The sequence below is a fragment of the Coffea eugenioides genome, chromosome 7 (genome assembly GCF_003713205.1).
Source record: "Coffea eugenioides isolate CCC68of chromosome 7, Ceug_1.0, whole genome shotgun sequence".
Taxonomy (NCBI): Eukaryota; Viridiplantae; Streptophyta; class Magnoliopsida; order Gentianales; family Rubiaceae; genus Coffea; species Coffea eugenioides.
Window position 1 is genome coordinate 15,739,804 of NC_040041.1, and position 23,261 is coordinate 15,763,064.

Sequence of the window (23,261 nt, forward strand, 5' to 3'; positions counted from 1 at the left end):
ACAAGGAGCGTCATTTCTCCCCCGATGAAAATTGCTACATAATAACCAGACGCGAGGTCGGGTCTTGATCCGAATTTGGCCCGGGAAAGATCCCAGAACACCCAAGCAGTAGTAGAGCTAGTATTTGGAAGACCAACAAGTGTTTTGGATCCTCGTTTCTTCCAGAAGGTAAAGCGCGGATTGAATTGAAGGTGGAAGGAAGGGGACGGTGGAAAAGAAAGGTGGTGGTTGTCGAGGAGGAGGTAGATGTGGAGGGAACGAGTGCCGAATGGGCCTTTGGACCAGGTGAGGCCAAAGAGGCCTTGTTGAGTTTGATAGAGGGAGGTGGTGAGATCAGGATTGGCAGAAAGGACCGTCTTGGTGGCGCGCGACGGTACGGAAGCATGAAGGGAAGGAAAAAGAGTGGTGGCCGGGATGGGGCATTTTGAGAAAATGTTGGACAGCTTTTTTGAGAAAAAGCAGACGTTTACAACTTTTTTTTTCTCTTTCAGTTGATGGGTTTAATGTAAGTAAACGGTCAGTAAATTGTTGGACAAAATTACCCATGTGATTTGCCACGTGTAATGCTAATTTCAGAAATTAAGAGCCATTACCGACGAAATGGGCACAGGTTTACTGATTAAGTTATTTAGTGATCAATTATTGACGAAAAATGGTTGGATAGCCAAAACATGATCCTGACATTAGTTTAATGACCGCTCAAGTTTTTTGCCCTAAAAAATATGGAAATGAAAATTTTTTTTGGCGGTATCCGCATTTCCCGCATTTCCGAAATGCAGCAATCTTAAGGGGAAAATTAATTCCCATACAACACCACAATTGAGATAGTTTTTGAATTTATCAATATTCTTAGAAATTTGCCCCATATAGTTGACGCGTGAATCTTGAAAAATGCAGCTGATAATTGTGGCACCGTTGGCTTCGAGGCCTTTTGACCCAAATCTACTCTAGAGTAATAGGAAAAAAGAAAGTTTTGCTGCTTCTAATTAACCCTCACCATTCATCTTAAATCATTATCATTAACGTTACAACGCAACTCAAAATTACATTTGAAATAAAAAAGCTAATAAAAGTAGAGAAGTTATAGCGCAATAATTAATACAAAATTCATCATCGTAATTTAATATTTTCGTCTAAACTATACAAACTCTCATTGCTATTTGCACTGTAGTATCAAATGGTAAATCATAGTAATTTTTCCAAATCAGTAAGAACATAGGGTGGCATTTCTTATATTAATAACAACAATATCATCATAACCAACTATAATTCAGTAATATCGAGTTCGATAACTACACGTACCCCTCTTCCCATTACAAGATAGTAATTAAATAAGGGATAATTTCACAAACCTTCTCTAAGGTTTGATTTAATATCCCTTAGTACTTCTATAATTTTAAAAATCTCTCTTACTTTCCTTATCATATTAGATTGATAAGACAAAATGTGTGATAAATTATCGATATTATCTTACTGAAAATCCCTAAATGAATAACTAAAATTCACACAAGGGGTGACAATGTTACAAATGAAAGTAAATTGTTACCTCTCCTCTGCTCAGAATTTTTTAAAGTACAGGGGGTGACAATGCTGCAAAACATGTCAATCAAGGGGAGGTAAGAGGGATTTTTTTTTTTAAACCATTAGGGTATTAAGTGACATTAAGGAAAACCCTCAGGGAGGTTTCTGAAATCATCCCTTAAAGAAAAATATTTAAAAAAAAATTGTTAGGCTTTCGCCGGGTATTTGATTGGGCTTCAAGTGACGACTTCGAAATTGAGAAAGCGAAAAAAATGCATTTGCCTGAAGTTACTTCTGAAAATACAATTCAACGACCCAGCTTCAGATTTTGCATGAAAATTCCCAGTAATTAATTCATTTCAGACCAGAAGACGATGATGATGATGATCAAGAGAAGAGCTTCTTCTGCGATGATTGTTTCCATTGCTCAGTCTCAGGCAGCAACTGCTTCGTTAGGTACTGCTGCTACAGTTAGTTGTACTCCTCTTGCTTCATTTCCCTTTGCATTCCCAAACCCTAAACCCCAATTAGCCTTTTATTCTGCCAGTAGCAGTGAATTTAGATCGTCTTCTGGAAAAGTTCTGAAATTTCAATCAGGGTTGAGGAATTATATTAGTAATATCAACAGCATTGATGATGCTCTGCGCTTATACCAGCAGATGGTCCGAATGAGGCCTCTGCCTTCTGTTATTGATTTCAATCAACTGCTGAACCGTATTGTTAAGACGACTAAGCATTATTGTTCCGTTATTTACGTGTTTAGAGACATGTGCGTCGAGGGCATTCCAGTTGATGACTACACCCTCAATGTTGTGACTAATTGTTACTGTCTCGTGGGCCGAGTGGATTTGGGGTTTTCCATATTGGGTGACTTCTTCAAGCGTGGTCTTCTGCCCGATGTAGTCATCTTTAGCACTTTACTTAAGGGACTTTTTCGAGAACAGAAGGTTCCTCAGGCACAAGAATTGTTCAAAAAAATAATATATGACAAAGTTTGCGAGCCCAATGAAGTTATGTTCGGGGTTGTAATAGATGGCCTGTGTAAGGTGGGAAACACTCAAACTGCCATTGACTTTCTCAGAGCAATGGAAAAAGGACGAAGATTTTCTAAACCTAATACAGTTGTGTACAGCACTATCATTGACAGCTTGTGCAAGGATAAAATGGTCAATGAAGCTCTTGCCCTCTTTCAGGAGATGATTGAAAAGAGCATACCCCCAAATGTTGTTACTTACAATTCTTTGATTCAGGGTTTGTGCAATTTAAGCAAATGGAAGGAGGTTAAAGAGCTCTTCTCTGAGATGAAGGATTATAAAATTGTTCCAGATGTCTATACTTTTGGTATAGTGGTAAATGCACTGTGCAAGGAAGGACATATAGAAGATGCTGAACAGGTAGTAGGTGTCATGATTCAGCAAGGTCAGAATCCCGACCCCGTCATCTACAATTCCTTAATGGATGGGTACTGTTTACAGAGCCGAATAGATGAAGCAAAGAGAGTTTTTGATACAATGGTTGCTGGCAGCCTTACTCCTACTCTCCGTAGCTACGCTATTCTACTAAATGCCTATTTCAAGAACAAGAATGTGGAAGCAGCTATGAATCTCTTCCAAGAGATTCGACATAAAGGTTTAACTCCTGATATTGTTGTTTATAACACTGTTCTGCAGGGGTTATTTAGTGCAGGAAGGTGCCTTAGTGCACGAAATTTTTTTGCTGAGATGCAAGCTACTGGCATGAAGCCTGATTTTTACAGTTACTGTGTGGTGTTGGATGGATTATGCAAGACTAGACATGTTGACGAAGCATTGCAATTATTCCACACAATGGAAGCAGACGGAATAGATCTTTGTATAAGAGTGTACAATATCATCCTTGATGGGTTGTACAAAAGCAGGAGGCTCGATAGTGCTCGAGATCTTTTCATTAAGCTCTCCCACAAAGGATTGGACCCTGATGTCATAACATACACCATAATGGTTGCTGGCCTGCTTTCAGAAGGTTTCATCACTGAAGCTAAGGAGCTCTTTGAGAAAATGGAAGAGAGTGGTTGCCAGGCAGATAGTGTTATGTACAATGTAATTCTGCAGGAACTCCTTAAAGGAGGCCATTATGATGACGTAATAGTCTATCATGAAGAAATGGTTCAAAGAGGTTTCTTGATGGATTCAACTACTTTTTCCATTTTACTTGATTCATCTGCTGGAAAACAGAACAATCCTTCTCTACTTATGTCAATTCTGAAGATTGATCCAGACAGCTTGAAGTTCAGGGATGCGGGAGATAGAAGACCTTCACATTAGTTGCAACTTGTTGATCCTGCTAGTGTTTGGCCTTTAATTTGCTAGAACTAACATTATTTGAGTTCACTTTTGAACTGGGCCTTGGAGGAGTTATGTTGGTCGTATTTTGTGGAATTCCTGAAAAATCTTAAGTCCTGGTGAAGAAGCCACAGTCCCTCGGAAAGTTCAAATGACAAGTGTTGCAGTTTACAGAAATCTGCTGCTGTTAATTGGATTGATAACACTTCTTCTGAGAGGCTTCTTATTTATCCTTTCATGGAGAACCTCTATGTGGCATGTCACTTTAGAGGTAACTTGTGCAGGCCTTTTTCTTCTTTTCGATGGGTTTTGGTACTTTGGCTTGCATTTAATGTTTGAATTTATTGGAAACATGAAATGAAACTACATCTGAAAATATAGTTTGTGATTTTGAAATTACAGAAAAGTTTCAGACTTTTATAATTTGGAGGGTTTTCTTGTAAGTAGGATAAAATTATTACTTTCATTTCAATTTCTAAATGGAACCAAGCAGCCAATTTACAAGTGTAAAAACTTTTTAGACCATTGTCTTGCTTTCGATTTGAACTTTGAGGTCCCATGGATAGTTGTGGTTACATATGAATGCTTGTTATAATTACTTATGTTTGGGCAATCAGTTTTCAGTCAATCTTTAGCTTGGAGGGAGTAAAAAGAGGGTGAGTAATTAATACTTAAGGTTGCTATTCTTCTGTGTATACCATATCATATCTGCATTTTATTGCACTACAATTTTTTTTTCCTTTAGCTTTTGATTTGTAAGTAATTTCTGAACACTAGAACCAAAACTAGTGGAGTCATACAACTACGGAGTACACGAAACAGAGCCTGTCAAGTGTTGTTTCACTCAAGCTAACAGGACAAGGTGGAGTAGACAATTAAGTGGCCTCTACATATAAGACGGGTGAAGTAGAGCTCGCTATTCTCCACTGGAGGGGAGCCAAAACCCCTCTGGAAAAGCATGAGCTATTTAGACCAAAGAGCATGAGCTTTTGGTAAGAACAAGGATGCAGAACTTTGAATGCAATATATACACAATTAAGTTTTTTCCATGATAAATGAACAAATTGCATTAGATCCTCTTCGGTTTGACTTTATATCTCCTTTTTCTTTAATATACAGTACTCCTCTGTAATGATGTGGGAAGCAATGACACAAGTAAAAGGCATGAGCAGGATGAACTGACAGCAGTGATGGTAAACGTTGGGGGGAGAGAAGAGAGAAGAGAGCCCCTGTTTTGTACAAGTTGTTGCAATGTAACATTTGCAACCTCTTTGAAAGCAATATTAAGCCATTGCTTGAAGTAATATTGGTGTACTAAAAGGCGTGGGTTGCATTCTAGAATTGAAAATGATGTAGACTTTGCCCTACATTTTGTGCTTTTACCTTGATGCTTACATTCTGTTGAGCTGCTATTGATTTTCCTGCAATGATAAAACCTTATTGCTGATCCTTCATGTCTGGTTCTTGTTGTCTTTGCAGGTTTTTATATTTTGCAAAGCTGTTTTGGATGTTATTTATTTTCTCACTTTGCTGCATTTTCCTGATTAAATTTAGAAGAAGCCTTTTTTTTATGTGGTGTTCACTAGTTTGAATTTTTTTAAAAAATTTTTTGCTGTCAGTGTGATTTATATTGCATTTTTTGTCACTTGTTCTTACACATAGTCTTGGGTGATTAGATCATGTTTTCAGAGGAAGGTATGTCTATGACACGGGCTTATGAACAAAGTATGGTTAGGAACTAAAGCTATGGTTTATTAGTTGCTTGTAGTTACTACTAAGCTGGATTATTTTCACATGCCATCATATTAATCTGCAAGAGAATGCTCTTTGAGTCTTATGAATCGAGACATGGGATTTTTTTCCCTCATTTTACTGCTCGACACGTTAATTTTACTGCCTATGGAATATGGGTGCTCATTTTTTATTAACTGTTTTCTGGTATATGAGATGCAGGTTTTATAGAATTTGAAAACAGCAAATGAAAGGCAGGGTTAATCTGTTGTGGAGCTGGGGATGCGATTGTCTTATGCTGTATGAGACAAGGTTGGTTGTGTACAAACTATCTGCTGAAGAAAAGGACGTGATATATCTGAAAGCAAATGGTGATACTAATGGTCCACATTGGGTTACAGGCCCTGCAGTCAGGATAAAAGTTCAACGATTTCTCAAAGTGACCAAAGTTAGCATTATACAGTACCCCATTTTTTTACTTCTGATCCCCTTAATAACTGTCATTTAAATGCTTGTATGTTAGTTGAGTATAAGATCTTAAAGTTAAAAAGGATAAAAGGAATCAAGGTTTTTATCGACATTGATGTTATTCTCAAGTAATTTTGCTTGCCAAGTTTTTGATGTCTTCATTGGGAAACGAACTTCCATGCTCCAATTGTTACTTCTTGGACTTCATTTATGTTTTATGTCCAATTTTGCTGTGCAATATCTTTGATCTTGAACTGTTGATCTGTAACTTGTACCGATAAGGGAAATTAACCAATGAGAACAGCAAATCTGTACGAATTATATTATATTTCTGTTGTTTAGAAATGATTGATGGAACATAGGCATGCATGGAATTTGTTAGTGATAGCAGGAATTTGTCCACATATTCTAAAGTGATGCCTCACTCACGTCACTAAAACTCCTGCCGTCTTGATTTTTTCCTAATGCTGTATGGATCTAGTTTATTTAAGTCCTTATTTCAATTTTCTATTTTGTTGACAGAGAAAAATACTAACTTGTTTGCTTGTATAATGCTCAGCAGGCGTTTTTATACCACAATTACTTTTTGGGAAAATGGCCAATTTAGTCTCTTAACTTTTTTATTCCATTGATTTTGTCCCTACTATTATGTTTAGCCAATTTAATCCCCAAACTTATATTGTGGTTACAATCAAGGATCTCAGTGATGGCACCGTTGCATAAATTTGATAGGGCTCTTAATCGAGCAACCAAGAAGGGTATTTTGGGGACTTCAGTGTTGGGGCGGTAACAAAAAGAAGTAAATCGATGAAAAAATCTAATTCGACCCAAAAAAGGGAGATCTGCCCAATTTTTTCAAACCTCTGTACAAAAATGACTGCAATTAAATGCATTTGAGGAGTTGGGACAAAGCAAGCTCAAGCTCAACTAGCGATTGAATTTCAAACATCGTCGTCGTCTCAAATGGTTCAAAAAGAGGAAGCCTGATTTATGAAGGAAATGAGGAATACTACAATGGAGACAAAATTGTGTGATGCCACTGTTTTGAACAATGTGGAATTGTGATTGCATGTATGGAGGCAAACCCATCAAGAAGGTTTCATGGATGCAGAAATTATGGGGTAATTTTTTGTGTGCGCTAAGTTAAGGATTTGTTGAAATATTGGTTGAATTGTGACTATGAAATGGTAGTGAATGCAGAAACATGGTGCCCATAAATGTTTTTTGTGGTATGATCTACCCATACCCTAAAAAATGAAGAATATAATGGACGCAATTTTGGGGGACGAGAGAAGTGTTGAGAGAGAAAATGCAGAATTGAAGATTGAAATCAACAAGTTGAAGGCAAAAGTGAAAATATTGTTTTTAGCTTGTGTCTGTTGCTGCATTTTAGTTCTTGTTATACTTGGAGGCAAGCAAAGCCACAAGCAAGGTTTGCCAGAATTGAAGATGTTGCACTAGTTTTGGACACTGTATAAAACTTTATGGTTCATATGTTCTGGAAGTTGTAATGCCATACTTTTAAAATGAAGTAATTCCTGACCTTTCATCTATGTAATGATAAGTTTTGGATTTGGATTGTTTAGTATTTGTAATAGTTATGAGTTTGAAGCTTAGTTAAGCAAGTTTTTGGTGACAATTTCGATGTATTTTGTCATTGTTGGCTGAATTGGAAGAATTCAGGTTTGAGTAGGGTTGTAAATCGAACCAAGCAGCTTGGTATTCAGCTTGCATTCGTCTCGAATCAGGTGCGTTCAAGCTTTGATTGTTTAGGTATCAATCTAAATCCGAACATGATTTCAAATTCGAAAATAATAATGACCCAATCATGATTTTTATGTTGTCCAACTTGACATGTTTAGGAACAGGCGAGTAAATTTTATAAAAATATACCTATAGTTTTCTTCTTTAACTCCATTCGTTTCCTTCCACTATATTGCTTATCTTCTAAAATATCAAACATATAATATTCTTGTCTCTTGAATAAATATAATTAATTTTAATCACATTCCTAATTCATCATAATAGATTTCTTGAATATTAGAGAGTAACAATTAAGGGAAAAAGTAACAAATTAGGGTGAAAATCTCTATATCAAATTAAAATTTCAAGCTAAGCCAAGCTTTGATTATTTGTGCTTGAACTTGATACTTTAACAAGCCAAGGCAAACTTTTCATTAACATACATCTGAAATTTCAAACCAAACTCGATTAGTTTCTTTCAAAAAATTTTCTAACACAAGTCAAGTTCAGACATTCCTTTTGATTTTTAAACCAATGTTGAACATACCCTTTCGGGCTCATTAAGACTTGCTTTTAGCCTTAGGTTTGAGAGGTTCAGACACCTCAGCAACTTGCATTTCATTCAATAACCAAATAAACAACAAGAACATTAGTAATAATATGAGAAAAGAAAGAAATATATTATTGCACTAAGATTACAAAATAAGCAATCTAAACATACATTTGACAGATTCTTGCACTATCTCATTTTCTTGTGGTATGCTAGTGTTTCCAATCACAGTAGGATCTGCAAAAACATCCAAGGTTAGTAGTAGATGAGGTAACAAGTAATGTGCAATCCTAAAGAAATGAGTTAAAAGCATACCAGAAACTCCCTGAGCATTTTCACTTTCTCTAGCAACCATTGGACAGGTTCTGGCATTGTGACCAAGCACCTTACATTTTTCACACTTGTAAGTGGTCTTCTTTCACCGCTATCATCTCCTTGATTGTTCAGTTGACATCTTCTTTTAGTGTGATGACAGGTTGTCAGCCTGTGCAATAATAAAAATCTGTTCAACTAAAACTAATTTTTGTAAATAGTGGTAAGCAGGGTCGAATCCACAGGGATTGGGAGTAACTGTTTCTTTTTAAATTCACAATAACCAGGGGGTATTTTTGTGTAGAAGGTGACAATCAAAAGAATTCAAATAAAATCCAAGAAACTAATAAAAACTAAATAACAATTCATTAAAATCTAATGAATGGTAACTAAGGTTCTAGCCAAGGGATAACTTCAGCAATGGTTCACCTAATTGATCATCGATACAAAGCCAATTCCAATTATTTACTAATAAATAGGTTATAACTGCCAAACAAACGATGACAGTCAACCCCTCCTTACTGTGTCGGTGATTAAGGTACGCCTGTTAACCACTACTCTAATTGAGAAATAATCCTAGGTACGCCCATAAGATTTAATTCCCCAATTACCTTACGTATTAGAGGAGCCCTATTCTAATCAAATAACACACTACCAGGGTTATTTTAGGTTAGCCCGCGTATTCCCCTGACACGAATCTAATCATGCCAATTGTCACTATTTCAAGGCGATTAAACAATCACGGATTTAATACCCTAATTGACAATAGATTATCAAGTTAACTAATTATCCGGATCCAAGACAATCAATTAATAAAATAACCATAAGTACGGCAATCACGGAATATGCGAATACCAATAAATAATAGGAAAAGATAAAATTAAATCGATTTCACAATTGTTAGGCGAACCAAAGCCTCCGTTGTCCCTTGACTAGAGAAAGGGGATTTAATTCATCCTGGATAAGAAAGACCCACACAAAGTTGTAGAGAGGGTAGCGGCAATTGTCTCGGAAATTGGGAGAATTCAAGTCGCTTCAATCGATGAGAAAAGCGAGCTACAGCAATTAATCCAACTCTTTCTAATTGTCCAGACATACGAGAAGAAAACTACGAAGGATGAAAAGCAAAAGTCAAATAAGGAGAACTACAGGGAATCATTCCATTCTTCCATTCGTTCCTAACATCCGCTGAAAAGCAAAGCTACCAAGAGTATCCACTAAAGGACGAAGAAGAAAAGTCCAAAGAAAAGCTAATCTAATATCTAGTTCCTACTGCTATTGTGCGGCGTCTGCCCGCCCGCCGAAGAAGACTCCAGCCCTTTTCTTTTTAATGCTGTCTTTGGCCAAATTACCAAGAAGGGTCGCGGCTTGATATTCCAAAAATGGCCATGGATGTCTGCTACTTGAACTCTTTCCTGATAACTGTCAAATTGGCACTTGTTATCGTATTTTTATTCTACTCCCTGAAATATATGCCAAATACTAAAAGTAAGTAGAATCCAGCAATTAATCCACATCGGGTCAGGTAATAGGGAAAATTAATAATAAAATAAATGATAAAATTGCAACCTATCAATTCCCCCCACACCTAAACCATGCTTGTCCTCAAGCATAAGAACAATAAACAAACACCAATATTTGACAATGGCTATTGCTCTATCTACCATATTGCCAAGATATCAAGAAAAATATATATCAAGCATCAGTGATCAAAATTCAAGAAACATCACCCCGATTAGCTTCTAAACTACAAACTCTTTCAATTCCAAGTTAACTAATCTAAGAAGAAGGAATGATCGCTTAACATTTATCAGCAAATTGTCTAACTATTAACCAAAATCTCAACATTAAATACATAATTCGGCAAGCTGACTTATATCACACACTAACACAACCTTCACTCTTTTTTTCATATTTTTCTATTTTTCTTTTTTTTTTTCAATAGTAACACATGACTTAGTCTCTAACCATTGAAGCCTTTTGACGCGAACTCCGACATTTGTCAGATGAAAGAGTCCGGTTACTCAGCTCCCATCGCCACGTGACCACGCACTCATAGCAATTACTACTTTTTGACGTGAGAATCTATACTTTTGGTAAAGATCCCCGATTAGTCGGTAGTAAAGACTAGCGGAGTACAGTCAACTCTTATTCGCAGTTAAATAACACAAAAACTCAATATAACACAAAAAAAAAAGAAAATTTGCATCAGCTAGTCTCATTTTCAAATATGGAGAACTAAGGTTAATAACCGGACCAATTCACATGAAAATACCAATAATCATTCCCTATGCTTAGGAAAGTTAACCCAGAATTATAAAAGTCATGCAGTTTTCGATATTCACCCAAGAGATATTCTTAGACTCGACCACGTCCACTTGATACACTTTCATTACTAAAATTTGGCAAAAGTAGAAATAGAGGCAACAATCCAATATCAAACCTTGGCATGCACATACGAGCTAATCACTAAAAAGAAAGAAAGAAAATGAATGAAAGGTAGACAAGTAACAAACTAGAAATAAAGGAAAAACATCTAAAAACTAAAAACTACTAAAAACTAGAACCACAACTGATCCCCCCCACACCTAAACGATACATTGCCCTTAATGTAGCAAATAAACATCAAAAGTAAGAGAAAGGGCAACAAAACTTCCCTGAAGTCGGGTCAAAGTAGTGGTCTGAAAAGGAGAGGAGAAGCTGGCGGCATCGGCTGTGGGAGAACTTCGGCGCGCGAGTGGTGAGTGAGCAGATGCGGCGGTGGACAAAGGGAAGAAAGGATCGGGGAAGAAAAAAGAAAGACAAAAGGAAGAAGGGAAGAAAGGAAAGAAAGAAAAAAAAGAAAAAAGAAGAAAAAGAAAAAAGAAATAGTTTTTTTTTTAAATTAAAAATTTGAAATTTGAAAATCCAAGCAACGGTCAAAGGAAAGAAAAAAAAATTTCTTTTTATTTTTATTTTTATTTTAATTTTTAATTTTTACTATATTATTATTAACAAAACTTATTTTCGAAATTAAAAATTAGAGTTTAACAGATAATCAAAAAATTTTCTCGAGATTTGAATACTTACCTTTCCCGTGAATGTGACGCGGGCACGTCAAAAAGGCAGGAACCCTTCTGACCATGAACTCTCCATACGACGTGAAGTGGGCACGTCATGAGGGCAAGAACCCCTTCTGACGAATCTGACCATGAGTTCTTCATGGGATTTGACGCGGGCACGTCATAAGGGCAAGAACCCCTTCGGACGAATCTGACCATGAGCTCTCCATACGTCATGACGCGGACGCGTCATGACAGAAGGACACCTACAAATCATCAAAACAAAAATTGAAACCCGAAATCAATCAAATTCAAGGAAAACATATTTAAACTATCACACAAAATCAAACAAACAATTAAAAGAAACAATTGGGTTGCCTCCCAATGAGCGCCTTTCTTTAATGTCTTTGGCTAGACATGGCTAAGAAGTGCTATTTGGAACACTGTGGCTCATCCAAACGTATCGCTTCCACCTCTCCATCTACAAGATCCTCATAATAGTGTTTGAGGCGATGTCCATTCACCACAAGCTGCTTATCTGTCTTAGTACTCTGAATTTCTACTGCATCATAGGAAAAAACGTGAGTCACAATGAAAGGGTCAATCCAACGGGAACGTAGTTTACCGGAAAATAATTTGAGCCTGGACTGGTATAGGAGAACCTTTTGACCCACTTCAAAGGTTTTTCTAGAAATTTTGTTGATCATGAAATGTGTGGCGACCCCACTTCCCCCTAAGGCGAACCAGAGGGTTGGCGGGCCGTCTACCCAACTCTCGCCAGGACTCAAGCACGCAATTTAGCCTAAATCCATTCCAAAATAACTTAACTATTACAACAGCGATTCTTCCAAAATAAATCAATTGCTAATACCACATTAATTTCAAAGATAACAGCATCTGAAGATAGCCAATCGACGGCTCCTAAACACCTCATGCGTTACATTCAAGAGGTAAAGCCTTACAGTTTCCAAAACATATAATTTCATACAACACGAATATATACACATACAAGCCAAATATCATAATCAGGATTTACACTTTTCCAGCTTCAAGTGGCAACCCCAAAACAGCACTATATCGTTTTACTCAAATACATTGTAAACTGCAAAACGAAGTATTAAGGTTCAAATACATTCATAAGAAAATCTAAGTAGCTCAGATTTCTCAAACTTCAAGACCTGTCAAGGAAAACAAATAAACGTGGGGTGAGCTAAAACTCAGTGGTGCCCCAAAACATGCAATTAAATAAAACAACTAACACGTATTGATTTCAACTGAAGTAAACAACTAGGAAAGCGCATAACAGTACAAAGTAGGATACGGGGGCTCTCAGGAGCCATTTTCCGCGCTTGATCAAAATTTACCGTAGTTGACCCTCCGTCAAGTCTCACTACTTACGGTCCATGTAGAACTCTTTAATTACTTAACTCCGGCCACCGATCATACCCCAGTTCCGGGCCCGCACGACAAAATAAATGAGAGCGGTAGTACTCGAGTATACCCCCTGGATAAACTAGTCGAGAGATTCACCCAACGACGTCACGAAATAAGAAAGCAGTAATATTCGAATGTACCCTTTGGATAATTAGTCGAGGGATTCACCCAACGATATCACGAAATAGGAAAGCAGTAATATTCGAATATACCCTTTGGATAATTAGTCGAGAGATTCACCCAACGACGTCACAACACTTAAGATATTTCACGAAAACACTTCACACAAGTCACCACTCGAACGGCTAGTTTGATAAAATACACACTGCTCACTTCGATGGATCAGAAATCATTTTTGGCAATTACCACATATCGAGTCAAGAAAGCACTTTAACCAGATAGGCATAGAACAAGCAAGGACACTCACCTAGGAGTGAAGCTCAAAGGTCAAGTTGGGAATCAAAATCCGCATCCTCGCTAAACCCTAAAATACCAAATTTTAAAACTATAAGTTTTCTGTTCAAATTCTAGGTATTTGAATATAAAAGGTTATCTGGTATATTACTAGTTTATTATCTCGAAATAATTCGACAATCCACTTAGGGTAAAACTTAGTAAAAGTAGTGAAAGTTTCATATGCCTTTCTTTATAATACTTTTCTTCTATAGGGCAAACTAGAGCCAAATCAATTTGTACAAGTTTTCTTGCCGAACACGTTTTCTATATCTTTTATTTGAAATTATTAAATCTAGTGGTTTTAACAAATTTCCTCTTAGACAACTAGTCAAGATAATTTTTATGAAAAGTTTAGAGTTTAAAAGTTAATGCAATTATTCCCTAAAGGTAATAAAACCGGTTTAAGCCAAGAAAAGGGATTGACTAGTCGGCAAGATTTTAAAAGTCCCGATATCTAATTTTATCGTTGGCGTACTAAATTCAATATATATAATTTGATATTAAAACAAAATATACCCACAAGGCTGGTTTTAAAGGTACTTGAATTCAAAAGACTAAAACAGACTTCATGATCCCAATTCATTTGCACATTGTGTCCTAAGTTGCCATTATAACCAAAACACAATTCAAATATAAATGTCACTAGGGCTTCATCAATCATTAGCCCTAGGTCTCGCCAGATTCCAGTTCAATCAAAATTCAACAAAGGAAGTCCAAGGTATCAAAACAAGTTCTAAATCACAAACCCAAGACATAGTCCGTGGACCCTTCAGGTCTACTTCAGCCAACCACTTGAACAAATTCACCAAAATTTACGCTTTTGCAAAAAATTACTCAAATGGCCAAGAGTTTCATCAATCATTAGCTCTTGACAACAAATACTCAATTTCAATCACAACTCCATTCAAGACAAGAGGAATACTATATCCAGCTTGAGTCCCAAATGACTCTAAGAGTTCAAATTTTCTTTTCTTGTTTCGATAGTCAAGAAGGATCCCAGCAAATAATTTTATCAAAACCGTAATGCTCGTAGAATTTACTCAAATAGCCAAGGGTTTTATCAATCATTAACCCTTAACATCCAACAATCATTTCTTATTGAAATATCGCCAACAACTCAAGTGTTTCAGTACTAAGTATCTTACAAGACTTAAAACAACATTTTTCAAGCATAACCAACCATTATATTCCAAGAACAAGAAAAATCCAGAAACAACCACAAATTTCAGTTTCATTTCCCTCGGCAATTTACAAGATTTTCCAGCAATTACATTCCAACATTTTTGGTTCAATCTTTCAATATATCGAATATTTCATCGCTAAACAACTTACACCGCTTAAAATACACATCTCTCATGCATTTCTAAACCATTACATTCCAAGGAAAAATTCCAGAAACCAATTAAAATTTCCCAGTTCAAGCCTCACGGCTTTCACAATTGTTTCCAGCAACTAAAGTGGTCCTAAATCCGAACTTCCTTGGTTAAATTAGTGTGTTATGTACTCAAATCCAACATGCAATCATTTAACTAGTTAATTAACATATCTAGTTCAGGAATTAACCTCGATCAGCAACACAAAATCGTCTAAAATTTCCAGAAATTTCCAGCTAGCCTCGGTTGAGCATGCATGTAGCAGATTCTGTTTTTACTTTTTTTTTCTACTTTAGCCGAGGTGATTAGCTGCAAGCAATGCTTAAACACATAGTTATTAACTAACTATTCACAGCTATAAGCTCAGATTACTCCAATTAAACAAGATTAAAGCTGCATTTCTGAATCATCCCACAGCAAATTCCATTTCCGCCAACACAGATTTTTTTCTTGGCTTTTAATATCATCGATTGATCATATAAACTCGACATGCAAGTCTTAATCTTCTTGTTTATACTTAGTTAATCACAATTGCATGCTCAGGTTATCCCTAATAATCGAATTCAGAGCTGCATTATCCCTTTTAGCTCTCGGCCGAACATTTTTCTTCCAAACAGATTTTCCTTTTCTTCCTCATTTCATCATCCGAGCATATAAACCTCACATGCAAGTCCATAGCTTGCTTATTCTACCTCTGATCAACCATTTTCAGTCCAGAAAATTACCTCACCGAAGGCTCCCTCGCACGTCAAGGGAACTGAAATTTTTCCCCCTTTCGGCTTCGCGCACAGGTTTGGTTCTGGTCACTACTGCAGCTGCGGAATGTTGAGGTGGATGGTGCAGTTGGAGGTGGATTGGAGCTGGTTGAAGGTGCGACAGGGAATGAAGCTCACGCAGTGCTGCTCTCCTTCCTTCTCCCTAGCTCACGGACAGAGCAGGAAAAGAATTGCAGCTCGCGGTTTCTTTCCTTGCTCTCGGTTATATGGTGCAGCTCACTCCCTCTCTCTCTCGTTGATGATCACGAGGTAAGGGTGTGGTGGTGCGAGGTGGAGGTGAAGAGAGATGAGAGGAATGGCTCTCGGTTGGGAGAAGGTTGAGTGTTTGAGAGGTTGTGTGTTGAAATGGAAAAGAGTGCATTGGCTGAATGGAGTGGTGGTGCTATAAGGTTGTCCGAGAGAGGTTGAATGGTTTCATGGAAATTTTGTGGGATAGTGGAGGGTGTTTTAGTCTTTTCACATTACACCTAATATCCACGTACGTTCTAAATTCTATTCTAACTCCAACGTTTTATCCCAAATGAAATTTAAATGCCTAATAATGCACTAATTTCGCTAATGTTTGGTTATCGAAATTTTTATATCTTAGGTGTATTTAATATACTTGTATCGATTTTGTCTAAACTTTATCGATTGCATTTTAATACTAGGGTTCCAAATAACCTTTATCCTCATTAACGGTTAAAGTTTAGCTATCAGAATTCAGAGAAATTAATTGTTAAATCAATGAAATAATTTACCTTCAAAATATTAATTTTATCATAACAAGACCAAATGATTTATTAGTTTAGCGAAATTGTATTATTTTTCACTTAAAATTATTGTTACGCACTTATTTGAGAGCAAATAGATAAATAAATAAATAAAAATAGTGCTAAAATTTGTTAAAGAATAAGAAATGCAAATAAAATATGCAATGATATTTGTATATATATTTTCAGGGTTCTCACAAAATGTCCGGCTTCTTTCCTTGTAAATTAATTCATTCTCGTACGCTTCGTTCCGAATCTCCTCCAATTCTTGTAAATTCAACTTCCGTTGAACACCGGCATCTTCTAGATTCATGTTACACTGTTTTATTGCCAAAAAAGCCTTGTGCTCGAACTCCACTGGAAAGTGACACGGCTTCCCAAATACCAACCTGTAAGGTGACATGCCGATAGGAGTCTTGTACGCCGTCCGATAGACCCAGAGAGCATCTTCCAACCTTTGACTCCAGTCCTTCCTATCGGGTCGCACCATTTTCTCTAAAATGGACTTAATTTCCCGATTCGATACCTTCGCTTGACCATTGGTTTGAGGGTGGTACGACGTTGAGACCCTGTGGAGTACAGCGTACTTGCGAAATAACACAGCTACGGTCTTATTGCAAAAATGCATTCTCCTGTCACCAACAATGGCTCTTGGCATCCCAAAACGTACAAAAATATTAGATCTGATAAAATATGCAACCACCTTCGAATCATTAGTCCGGGTGGCCTTAACTTCCACTCATTTAGACACGTAATCGACTGCCAACAAAATATACACAAAACCAAATGAGGTAGCAAAAGGCCCCATGAAATCGATACCCCACACATCAAAAACTTTAACAAAAATTAACGGGACTTGGGGAATATGATCTCTACGGGCTATATTACCTATCCTTTGACAACGATCACAAGACTTACAAAACATATACGCATCTTTAAACAAAGAAGGCCAATAAAACCCACTTTTCAATACCTTATGAGCAGTTCTTTTCGGTCCAAAATGACCTCCACAGGCAAAAGTATGACAAAAAGTTAAAATCGATTGGAATTCAGCCTCACTTACACATCGCTTCATCACCTGATCAGCGCACTTCTTCCACAAGTACGGGTCATCCCAGATGAAATACTTGACATCGTTCTTTAATTTATCCCTCTTCGATTTTGGCCAATCTGCAGGGAAATTACCTGTTACTAGATAATTGACTAAATCAGTATACCAAGGCAATTGAGAATCTAGAGAAAATAAATGTTCTTCAGAGAATGCGTCCTTCAATGGCTCATTCTCCTCTCCAATGGGTATACGACTCAAATGGTCGGCTACTAGATTCTCTGAACCTCTCTTATCCCTTATCTCCAGGTCGAATTCTTGTAAGAGCAATATCCATCTGATGAGCCTTGGTTTTGCATCTTTCTTGGTCATTAGGTACCTTAACGCTACTTTTTGCCCCAATACAGCCCCTACAGCATGATCACTGGCATCGCACATGATCTCGAATGACAAACTCCAGTCTGGGAGTTGGATGATCGGGGGTGAGGTCAATAGCTCTTTCAATTTGTCAAAAGCTTTCTCACACTTGTCATCGAACTCGAAGGTTACATCTTTTTGTAAAAGCTGGAATAACGGGTTTCCAATTTTCAAAAAATTCTTGATGAACTTTCGATAAAAACTTGCATGTCCAAGAAAAAAGCGCACCTCTCGCACACTCGCGGGGTAAGGTAAAGCAGATATAATATCTATTTTCGCCCTGTCAATCTCGATGCCCTTAGAAGATACAATATGACCCAGAACTAACCCGTGCTCAACCATAAAATAACATTTTTTTCAATTAAGCACGAGATTAGTCTCTATATATCTTAATAAGATCAATCTCAGGTTATCTAGACATGTATCAAAACTATCATCATACACACTGAAATCGTCCATGAAAACTTCAATAATTTTTTTCACATATTCAGAAGAAATGCTTACCATACACCTCTGGAATGTTGCAGGTGCATTGCACAACCCGAAGGGCATTCGTCTATAAGCAAAGGTCTCAAACGGGGACGTGAAGGTCGTCTTTTCTTGATCCTCTGGTGCAATTGCTATCAGAAAATATCTTGAAAATCCATTCAAAAAGCAATAGTAAGCCCGACAAGCTAACCGTTTAACCATTTGTTCAATGAAAGGGAGAGAAAAATGGTCCTTTTTTGTGACGGCGTTCAGCCTACGGTAGTCAATACACTGCCTCCATCCAGTGGGTTTACGCATTGGCACGAGCTCACCCGTTTGGTTGGCATCCACTGTCACTCCTGCCTTCTTTGGGACTACCTGGACCGAGCTCACCCAAGGGCTATCTGATATTGCAAAGATGATCCCCACATCTAGCAACTTCAAAATTTCTTTTTTTACCACTTCCATCATAAGGGGGTTAAGCCTCCTTTGAGCCTGCCGTACAGGTTTGGCATCCTCTTCCAGCCTAATCCGGTACATACAAATGGACGGGTTTATCCCCTTAATGTCTGCGATAGTCGAACCTATTACCTCTTTATGCTCTCTTAGAATCCAGATTAACTTCTCCTCTTGGGTGTATGATAGTGCAGCTGAGATAATTACAAGGAGTGTTTCGTTGTTGCCCAAATACGCATATTTTAAGTGTTTCGGCAGGGGTTTCAACTCCAATACAGGTGCCTGCATCACAGATGGTAATACCCTTTGGTGAGATTTGAGAATGAAAATAGGTGAAACTTCATACCTTTTCGTTGTAGTTGGCAACGAGTGTAGTGCCCCTATTGTGCATTTCAAATCTTCACTCCACTCCACCTCAGGAATTGTCTCCAACTCAAGGTGCTTGGTTAAAGCAACCTCCGACTCATCTCTGCCAACAGTTTCAAACACTTTCTACACCATAGGGTCAATAGCACTCATAGAGAAAATAGAGCTAAAATTGAAGTTTGAGGGGTATTTCATAGTATCAAAAATATTAAAATGCATAATTTTTCCATCAAACTCTATGGACAAGGTACCCTTATTAACATTAATTTTTGTTTGTGCTGTGCTAAAAAATGATCTACCTAATAACAAAGGAGAGGGATCGGGGGAGTGATCATCATCCATATCAAGTACATAAAAGTTAGCTGAAAACATCAAATCATTAATTTTTACCAACACATCTTCAACCAACCCATCAGGATATGCATTAGTTCGGTCAGCTAATTGAATGATTATTCCAGTTTCTTTTAATGGACCTAGGTTCAGAGAAGCATAGATAGACTTAGGCATGACATTAATTGATACCCCTAAATCCAACATGGCCTTCCTAATCAAAGTATTTCCTATCTTACAAGGGATAGTGAACATAACTGGATCTCCTCACTTTGGTGAAAGTTTCCCCTGTAGGACCGGCGACACATTTTTCCCAACAACGACTCTTTCATCTCCCATCAGCCGCCTTCGATTGACACACAGGTCTCTCAGAAACTTGGCATATTTCGGCACTTGTTTGATTGCGTCTAAGAGGGGGATATTAATCTCTACCTTGCGAAACACCTCCAAGATCTCCTTCTCCTTATCCTGCTTCTTCGATTTTTCCAACGTGCTAGGAAAAGGCGGCAGGTTAGTCTTAACTGTAATGACTGGGTCCGGGAGTACCTTTGGATCTGTGCCATTCCTGTCCTCTTTCTCAAGTTCATTTTCGATCTTTTCCTCATCATTGTCCTTAGGAATCACCGGCTCGGGTCCTTGGATTTCCTTGCCACTCCTCAAAGTCATTGCACTCACATTTTTCGGATTCAACTCAGATTGAGATGCAACTTCCCTTGAACTTGGGACTCCAAACGGTTAATTGCTATCACCATTTGACTCACCTGACTCTGTAGGGCTTGTATTTGTCCCATTTGATTCCTCATGCTCTGCACGTCAGAGTCCGTCTTTTGCTGATTAGCAAGTAATTGTTTCATCATTTCTTCCAAAAATGGACTTAAGTTTGAAGAGGGTGGTGGTGGGGGCGCGGCTGATACTGCTGTTGATGCCCTTGCTGCCTATTTGGTGCAAAATTGGGTTGCCTATTTCCTCCATAGCTGAAGTTAGGGTGATCTCTCCAGCCCGGGTTGTATGTGTTCGAATACGGGTCATAGGCCTTTCTTGGCGCGGGCGCGTGACCAGCCATGTTCACCTGCTCTACAGTTTCTTCCTGAACCAGTGGACACACCTCCGCAGAATGACTCACTGCAGCACATACCCCACACACTTTGGCTTGTGAGGTACTTCCTACAGCTAATTGTTGCACGAAGGATGTCAATTCAGAAATTTGCTGCTGGATGGAGGATGTTTCTACCTCATTCACCCTACGTGTTGGGACATCCTCTCTCGTACCAAACTGTTGTGAATTCTCAGCCATTCCTTCAATTAACTCCCATGCTGCCCGAGGAGTCTTGTTCACTAACGCCCCTCCACTTGCAGCATCGATTATACTCATGTCCCTAAAGAGTAGGCCCTCATAGAAGTATTGAATGAGCAGTTACTCATTTATTTGGTGCTGGGGGCACTTGATGCACAGTTTCTTGAATCTCTCTCAATACTCATAGAGGGACTCGCCTGGATGTTGCTTGATACCGCAGATCTCCTTCCTTAGACTTGCAGCTCGAGACGCTAGAAAATATTTGTCCAAAAAATTTTTCTTCAACTGGTCCCACGTGGTGATACTACCGGTGGCAGATAGCACAGCCAGTCTTTTGCAGAGTCTTTCAAGGAGAAGGGGAATGCTCTCATTTTTATCTGTTCTTCTGTAATACTTGGGGGTTTCATGCTGTTGCAAACTACATCAAACTCTTGCAGGTGTTTATACGGCTCCTCACCTGGTAAACCAGGGAATGATGGCAAAAGATGAATTAGACCAGATTTTAATTTAAATGAAGTATTATCATTTAAACTTGGGAAAGTAATGCATAGAGGTTGCTGATTTAAATTGAAAGCAGCCAACTCCCTTAGTGTCTGTACATTCGCCATGGTGACTTCCTCTTGATCTGAATCACTTGAGTTATCCACACGCAAATTCGTTGACTCAACCTCTGGATCAAATCCTTAAGATGCAACACTGGACTGCTCCTCTTTGAGCTGTCTGGTTTCCTTTTTGTCCTACGCGCAGTCTTCTCTACCTCAGGGTCAAAAATTAATTTACCTATACGAGAAGAACGAGGCATGCATTAAAAAAATACTAGAAAATTAGAGCAAAAATGAACTCAAAAAGAAACAAATAATAACGCCAGTCCCCGACAATGGCGCCAAAAATTGACAGGTTGTCAGCCTGTGCAATTATAAAATCCTGTTCAACTAAAACTAATTTTTGTAAATAGTGGTAAGTAGGGTCGAATCCACAGGGATTGGGAGTAACTATTTCTTTTCAAATTCACAGTAACCAGGGGGTATTTTTGTGTAGAAGGTGACAATCAAAAGAATTCAAATAAAATTCAAGAAACTAATAAAAACTAAATAACAATTCACTAAAATCTAATGAATGGTAACTAAGGTTCTAGCCAAGGGATAACTTCAACAATGGTTCACTTAATTGATCATCGATACAAAGCCAATTTCAATTATTTACTAATAAATAAGTTATAACTGCCAAACAAGCGATGACAGTCAACCCCTCCTTACTGTATCGGTGATTAAGGTACGCCTGTTAACCACTACTCTAATTGAGAAATAATCCTAGGTACGCCCATAAGATTTAATTCCTCAATTGCCTTACGTACTAGAGGAGTCCTATTCTAACCAAATAATACACTACCAGGGTTATTTTAGGTTAGCCCGCGTATTCCCCTGACATGAATCTAATCATGTCAGTTGTCACTATTTCAAAGCGATTAAACAATTACGGATTTAATGCCCTAATTGACAATAGATTATCAAGTTAACTAATTATCCGGATCCAAGACAATCAATTAATTAAATAATCATAAGTACGGCAATCACGAAATATGTGAATACCAATAAATAATAGGAAAAGATAAAATTAAATCGATCTCACAATTGTTAGGCGAACCAAAGCCTCCGTTGTCCCTTGACTAGAGAAAGGGGATTTAGTTCATCCCGGATAAGAAAGACCCACACAAAGTTATAGAGAGGGTAGCGGCCATTGTCTCGGAAATTGGGAGAATTCAAGTCGCTTCAATCGATGAGAAAAGCGAGCTACAGCAATTAATCCAACTCTTTCTAATTGTCTAGACATACGAGAAGAAAACTACTAAGGATGAAAAGCAAAAGTCAAAAGAGGAGAACTACAGGGAATCATTCCATTCTTCCATTTGTTCCTAACATCCGCTGAAAAGCAAAGCTACCAAGAGTCTCCACTAAAGGACGAAGAAGAAAAGTCCAAAGAAAAGCTAATCTAATATCTAGTTCCTACTGCTATTGTGCGGCGTCCGCCCACCAGCCGAAGAAGACTCCAACCCTTTTCTTTTTAATGCTGTCATCGGCCAAATTACCAAGAAGGGTAGCGGCTTGATATTCCAAAAATAACCCTGGATGCCTGCTACTTGAACTCTTTCCTGATAACTGTCAAATTGGCAATTGTTATCGTATTTTCGTTATAGTCCCTGAAATATATGCCAAATACTAAAAGTGAGTAGAATCCAGCAATTAATCTACATCGAGTCAGGTAATAGGGAAAATTGATAATAAAATAAATGATAAAATTGCAACCTATCATGTGACCTTTTTGTTGACACTTGGAGCAAGTCATCTGCGTGATACCCTTCTTAGACAGTTCTATACACCTTTTGAAATTAGGCCTTGACTCATCT

General features: G+C 37.9%; 2 protein-coding genes across 2 annotated transcripts in view; both read left to right on the plus strand.

Annotated features, from left to right (window-relative positions):
- Window positions 1–6,131, plus strand: part of LOC113778737 (pentatricopeptide repeat-containing protein At3g22470, mitochondrial-like) — a 29,617-nt gene extending 23,486 nt beyond the window's left edge. Inside the window, exon 2 of the mRNA XM_027324228.1 lies at window positions 5,796–6,131. The gene's annotated coding sequence lies outside the window, so the exon portion shown is untranslated. The remainder of the gene's footprint in view (window positions 1–5,795) is intronic.
- Window positions 1,896–5,377, plus strand: LOC113777026 (putative pentatricopeptide repeat-containing protein At1g12700, mitochondrial). The gene is made up of 3 exons (XM_027322076.1): window positions 1,896–4,113; window positions 4,620–4,834; window positions 4,962–5,377. The coding sequence occupies exon 1, from the start codon at window positions 1,896–1,898 to the stop codon at window positions 3,822–3,824; it is 1,929 nt and encodes a 642-aa protein (XP_027177877.1). The 3' UTR covers window positions 3,825–4,113; window positions 4,620–4,834; window positions 4,962–5,377.
- Window positions 6,132–23,261: the final 17,130 nt, after the last annotated feature.

What these genes read in the sequence shown, in the direction of transcription:
- LOC113777026 (XM_027322076.1), top strand. Translation starts at nt 1,896, where the DNA reads ATGATGATGATGATCAAGAGAAGAGCTTCTTCTGCGATGATTGTTTCC.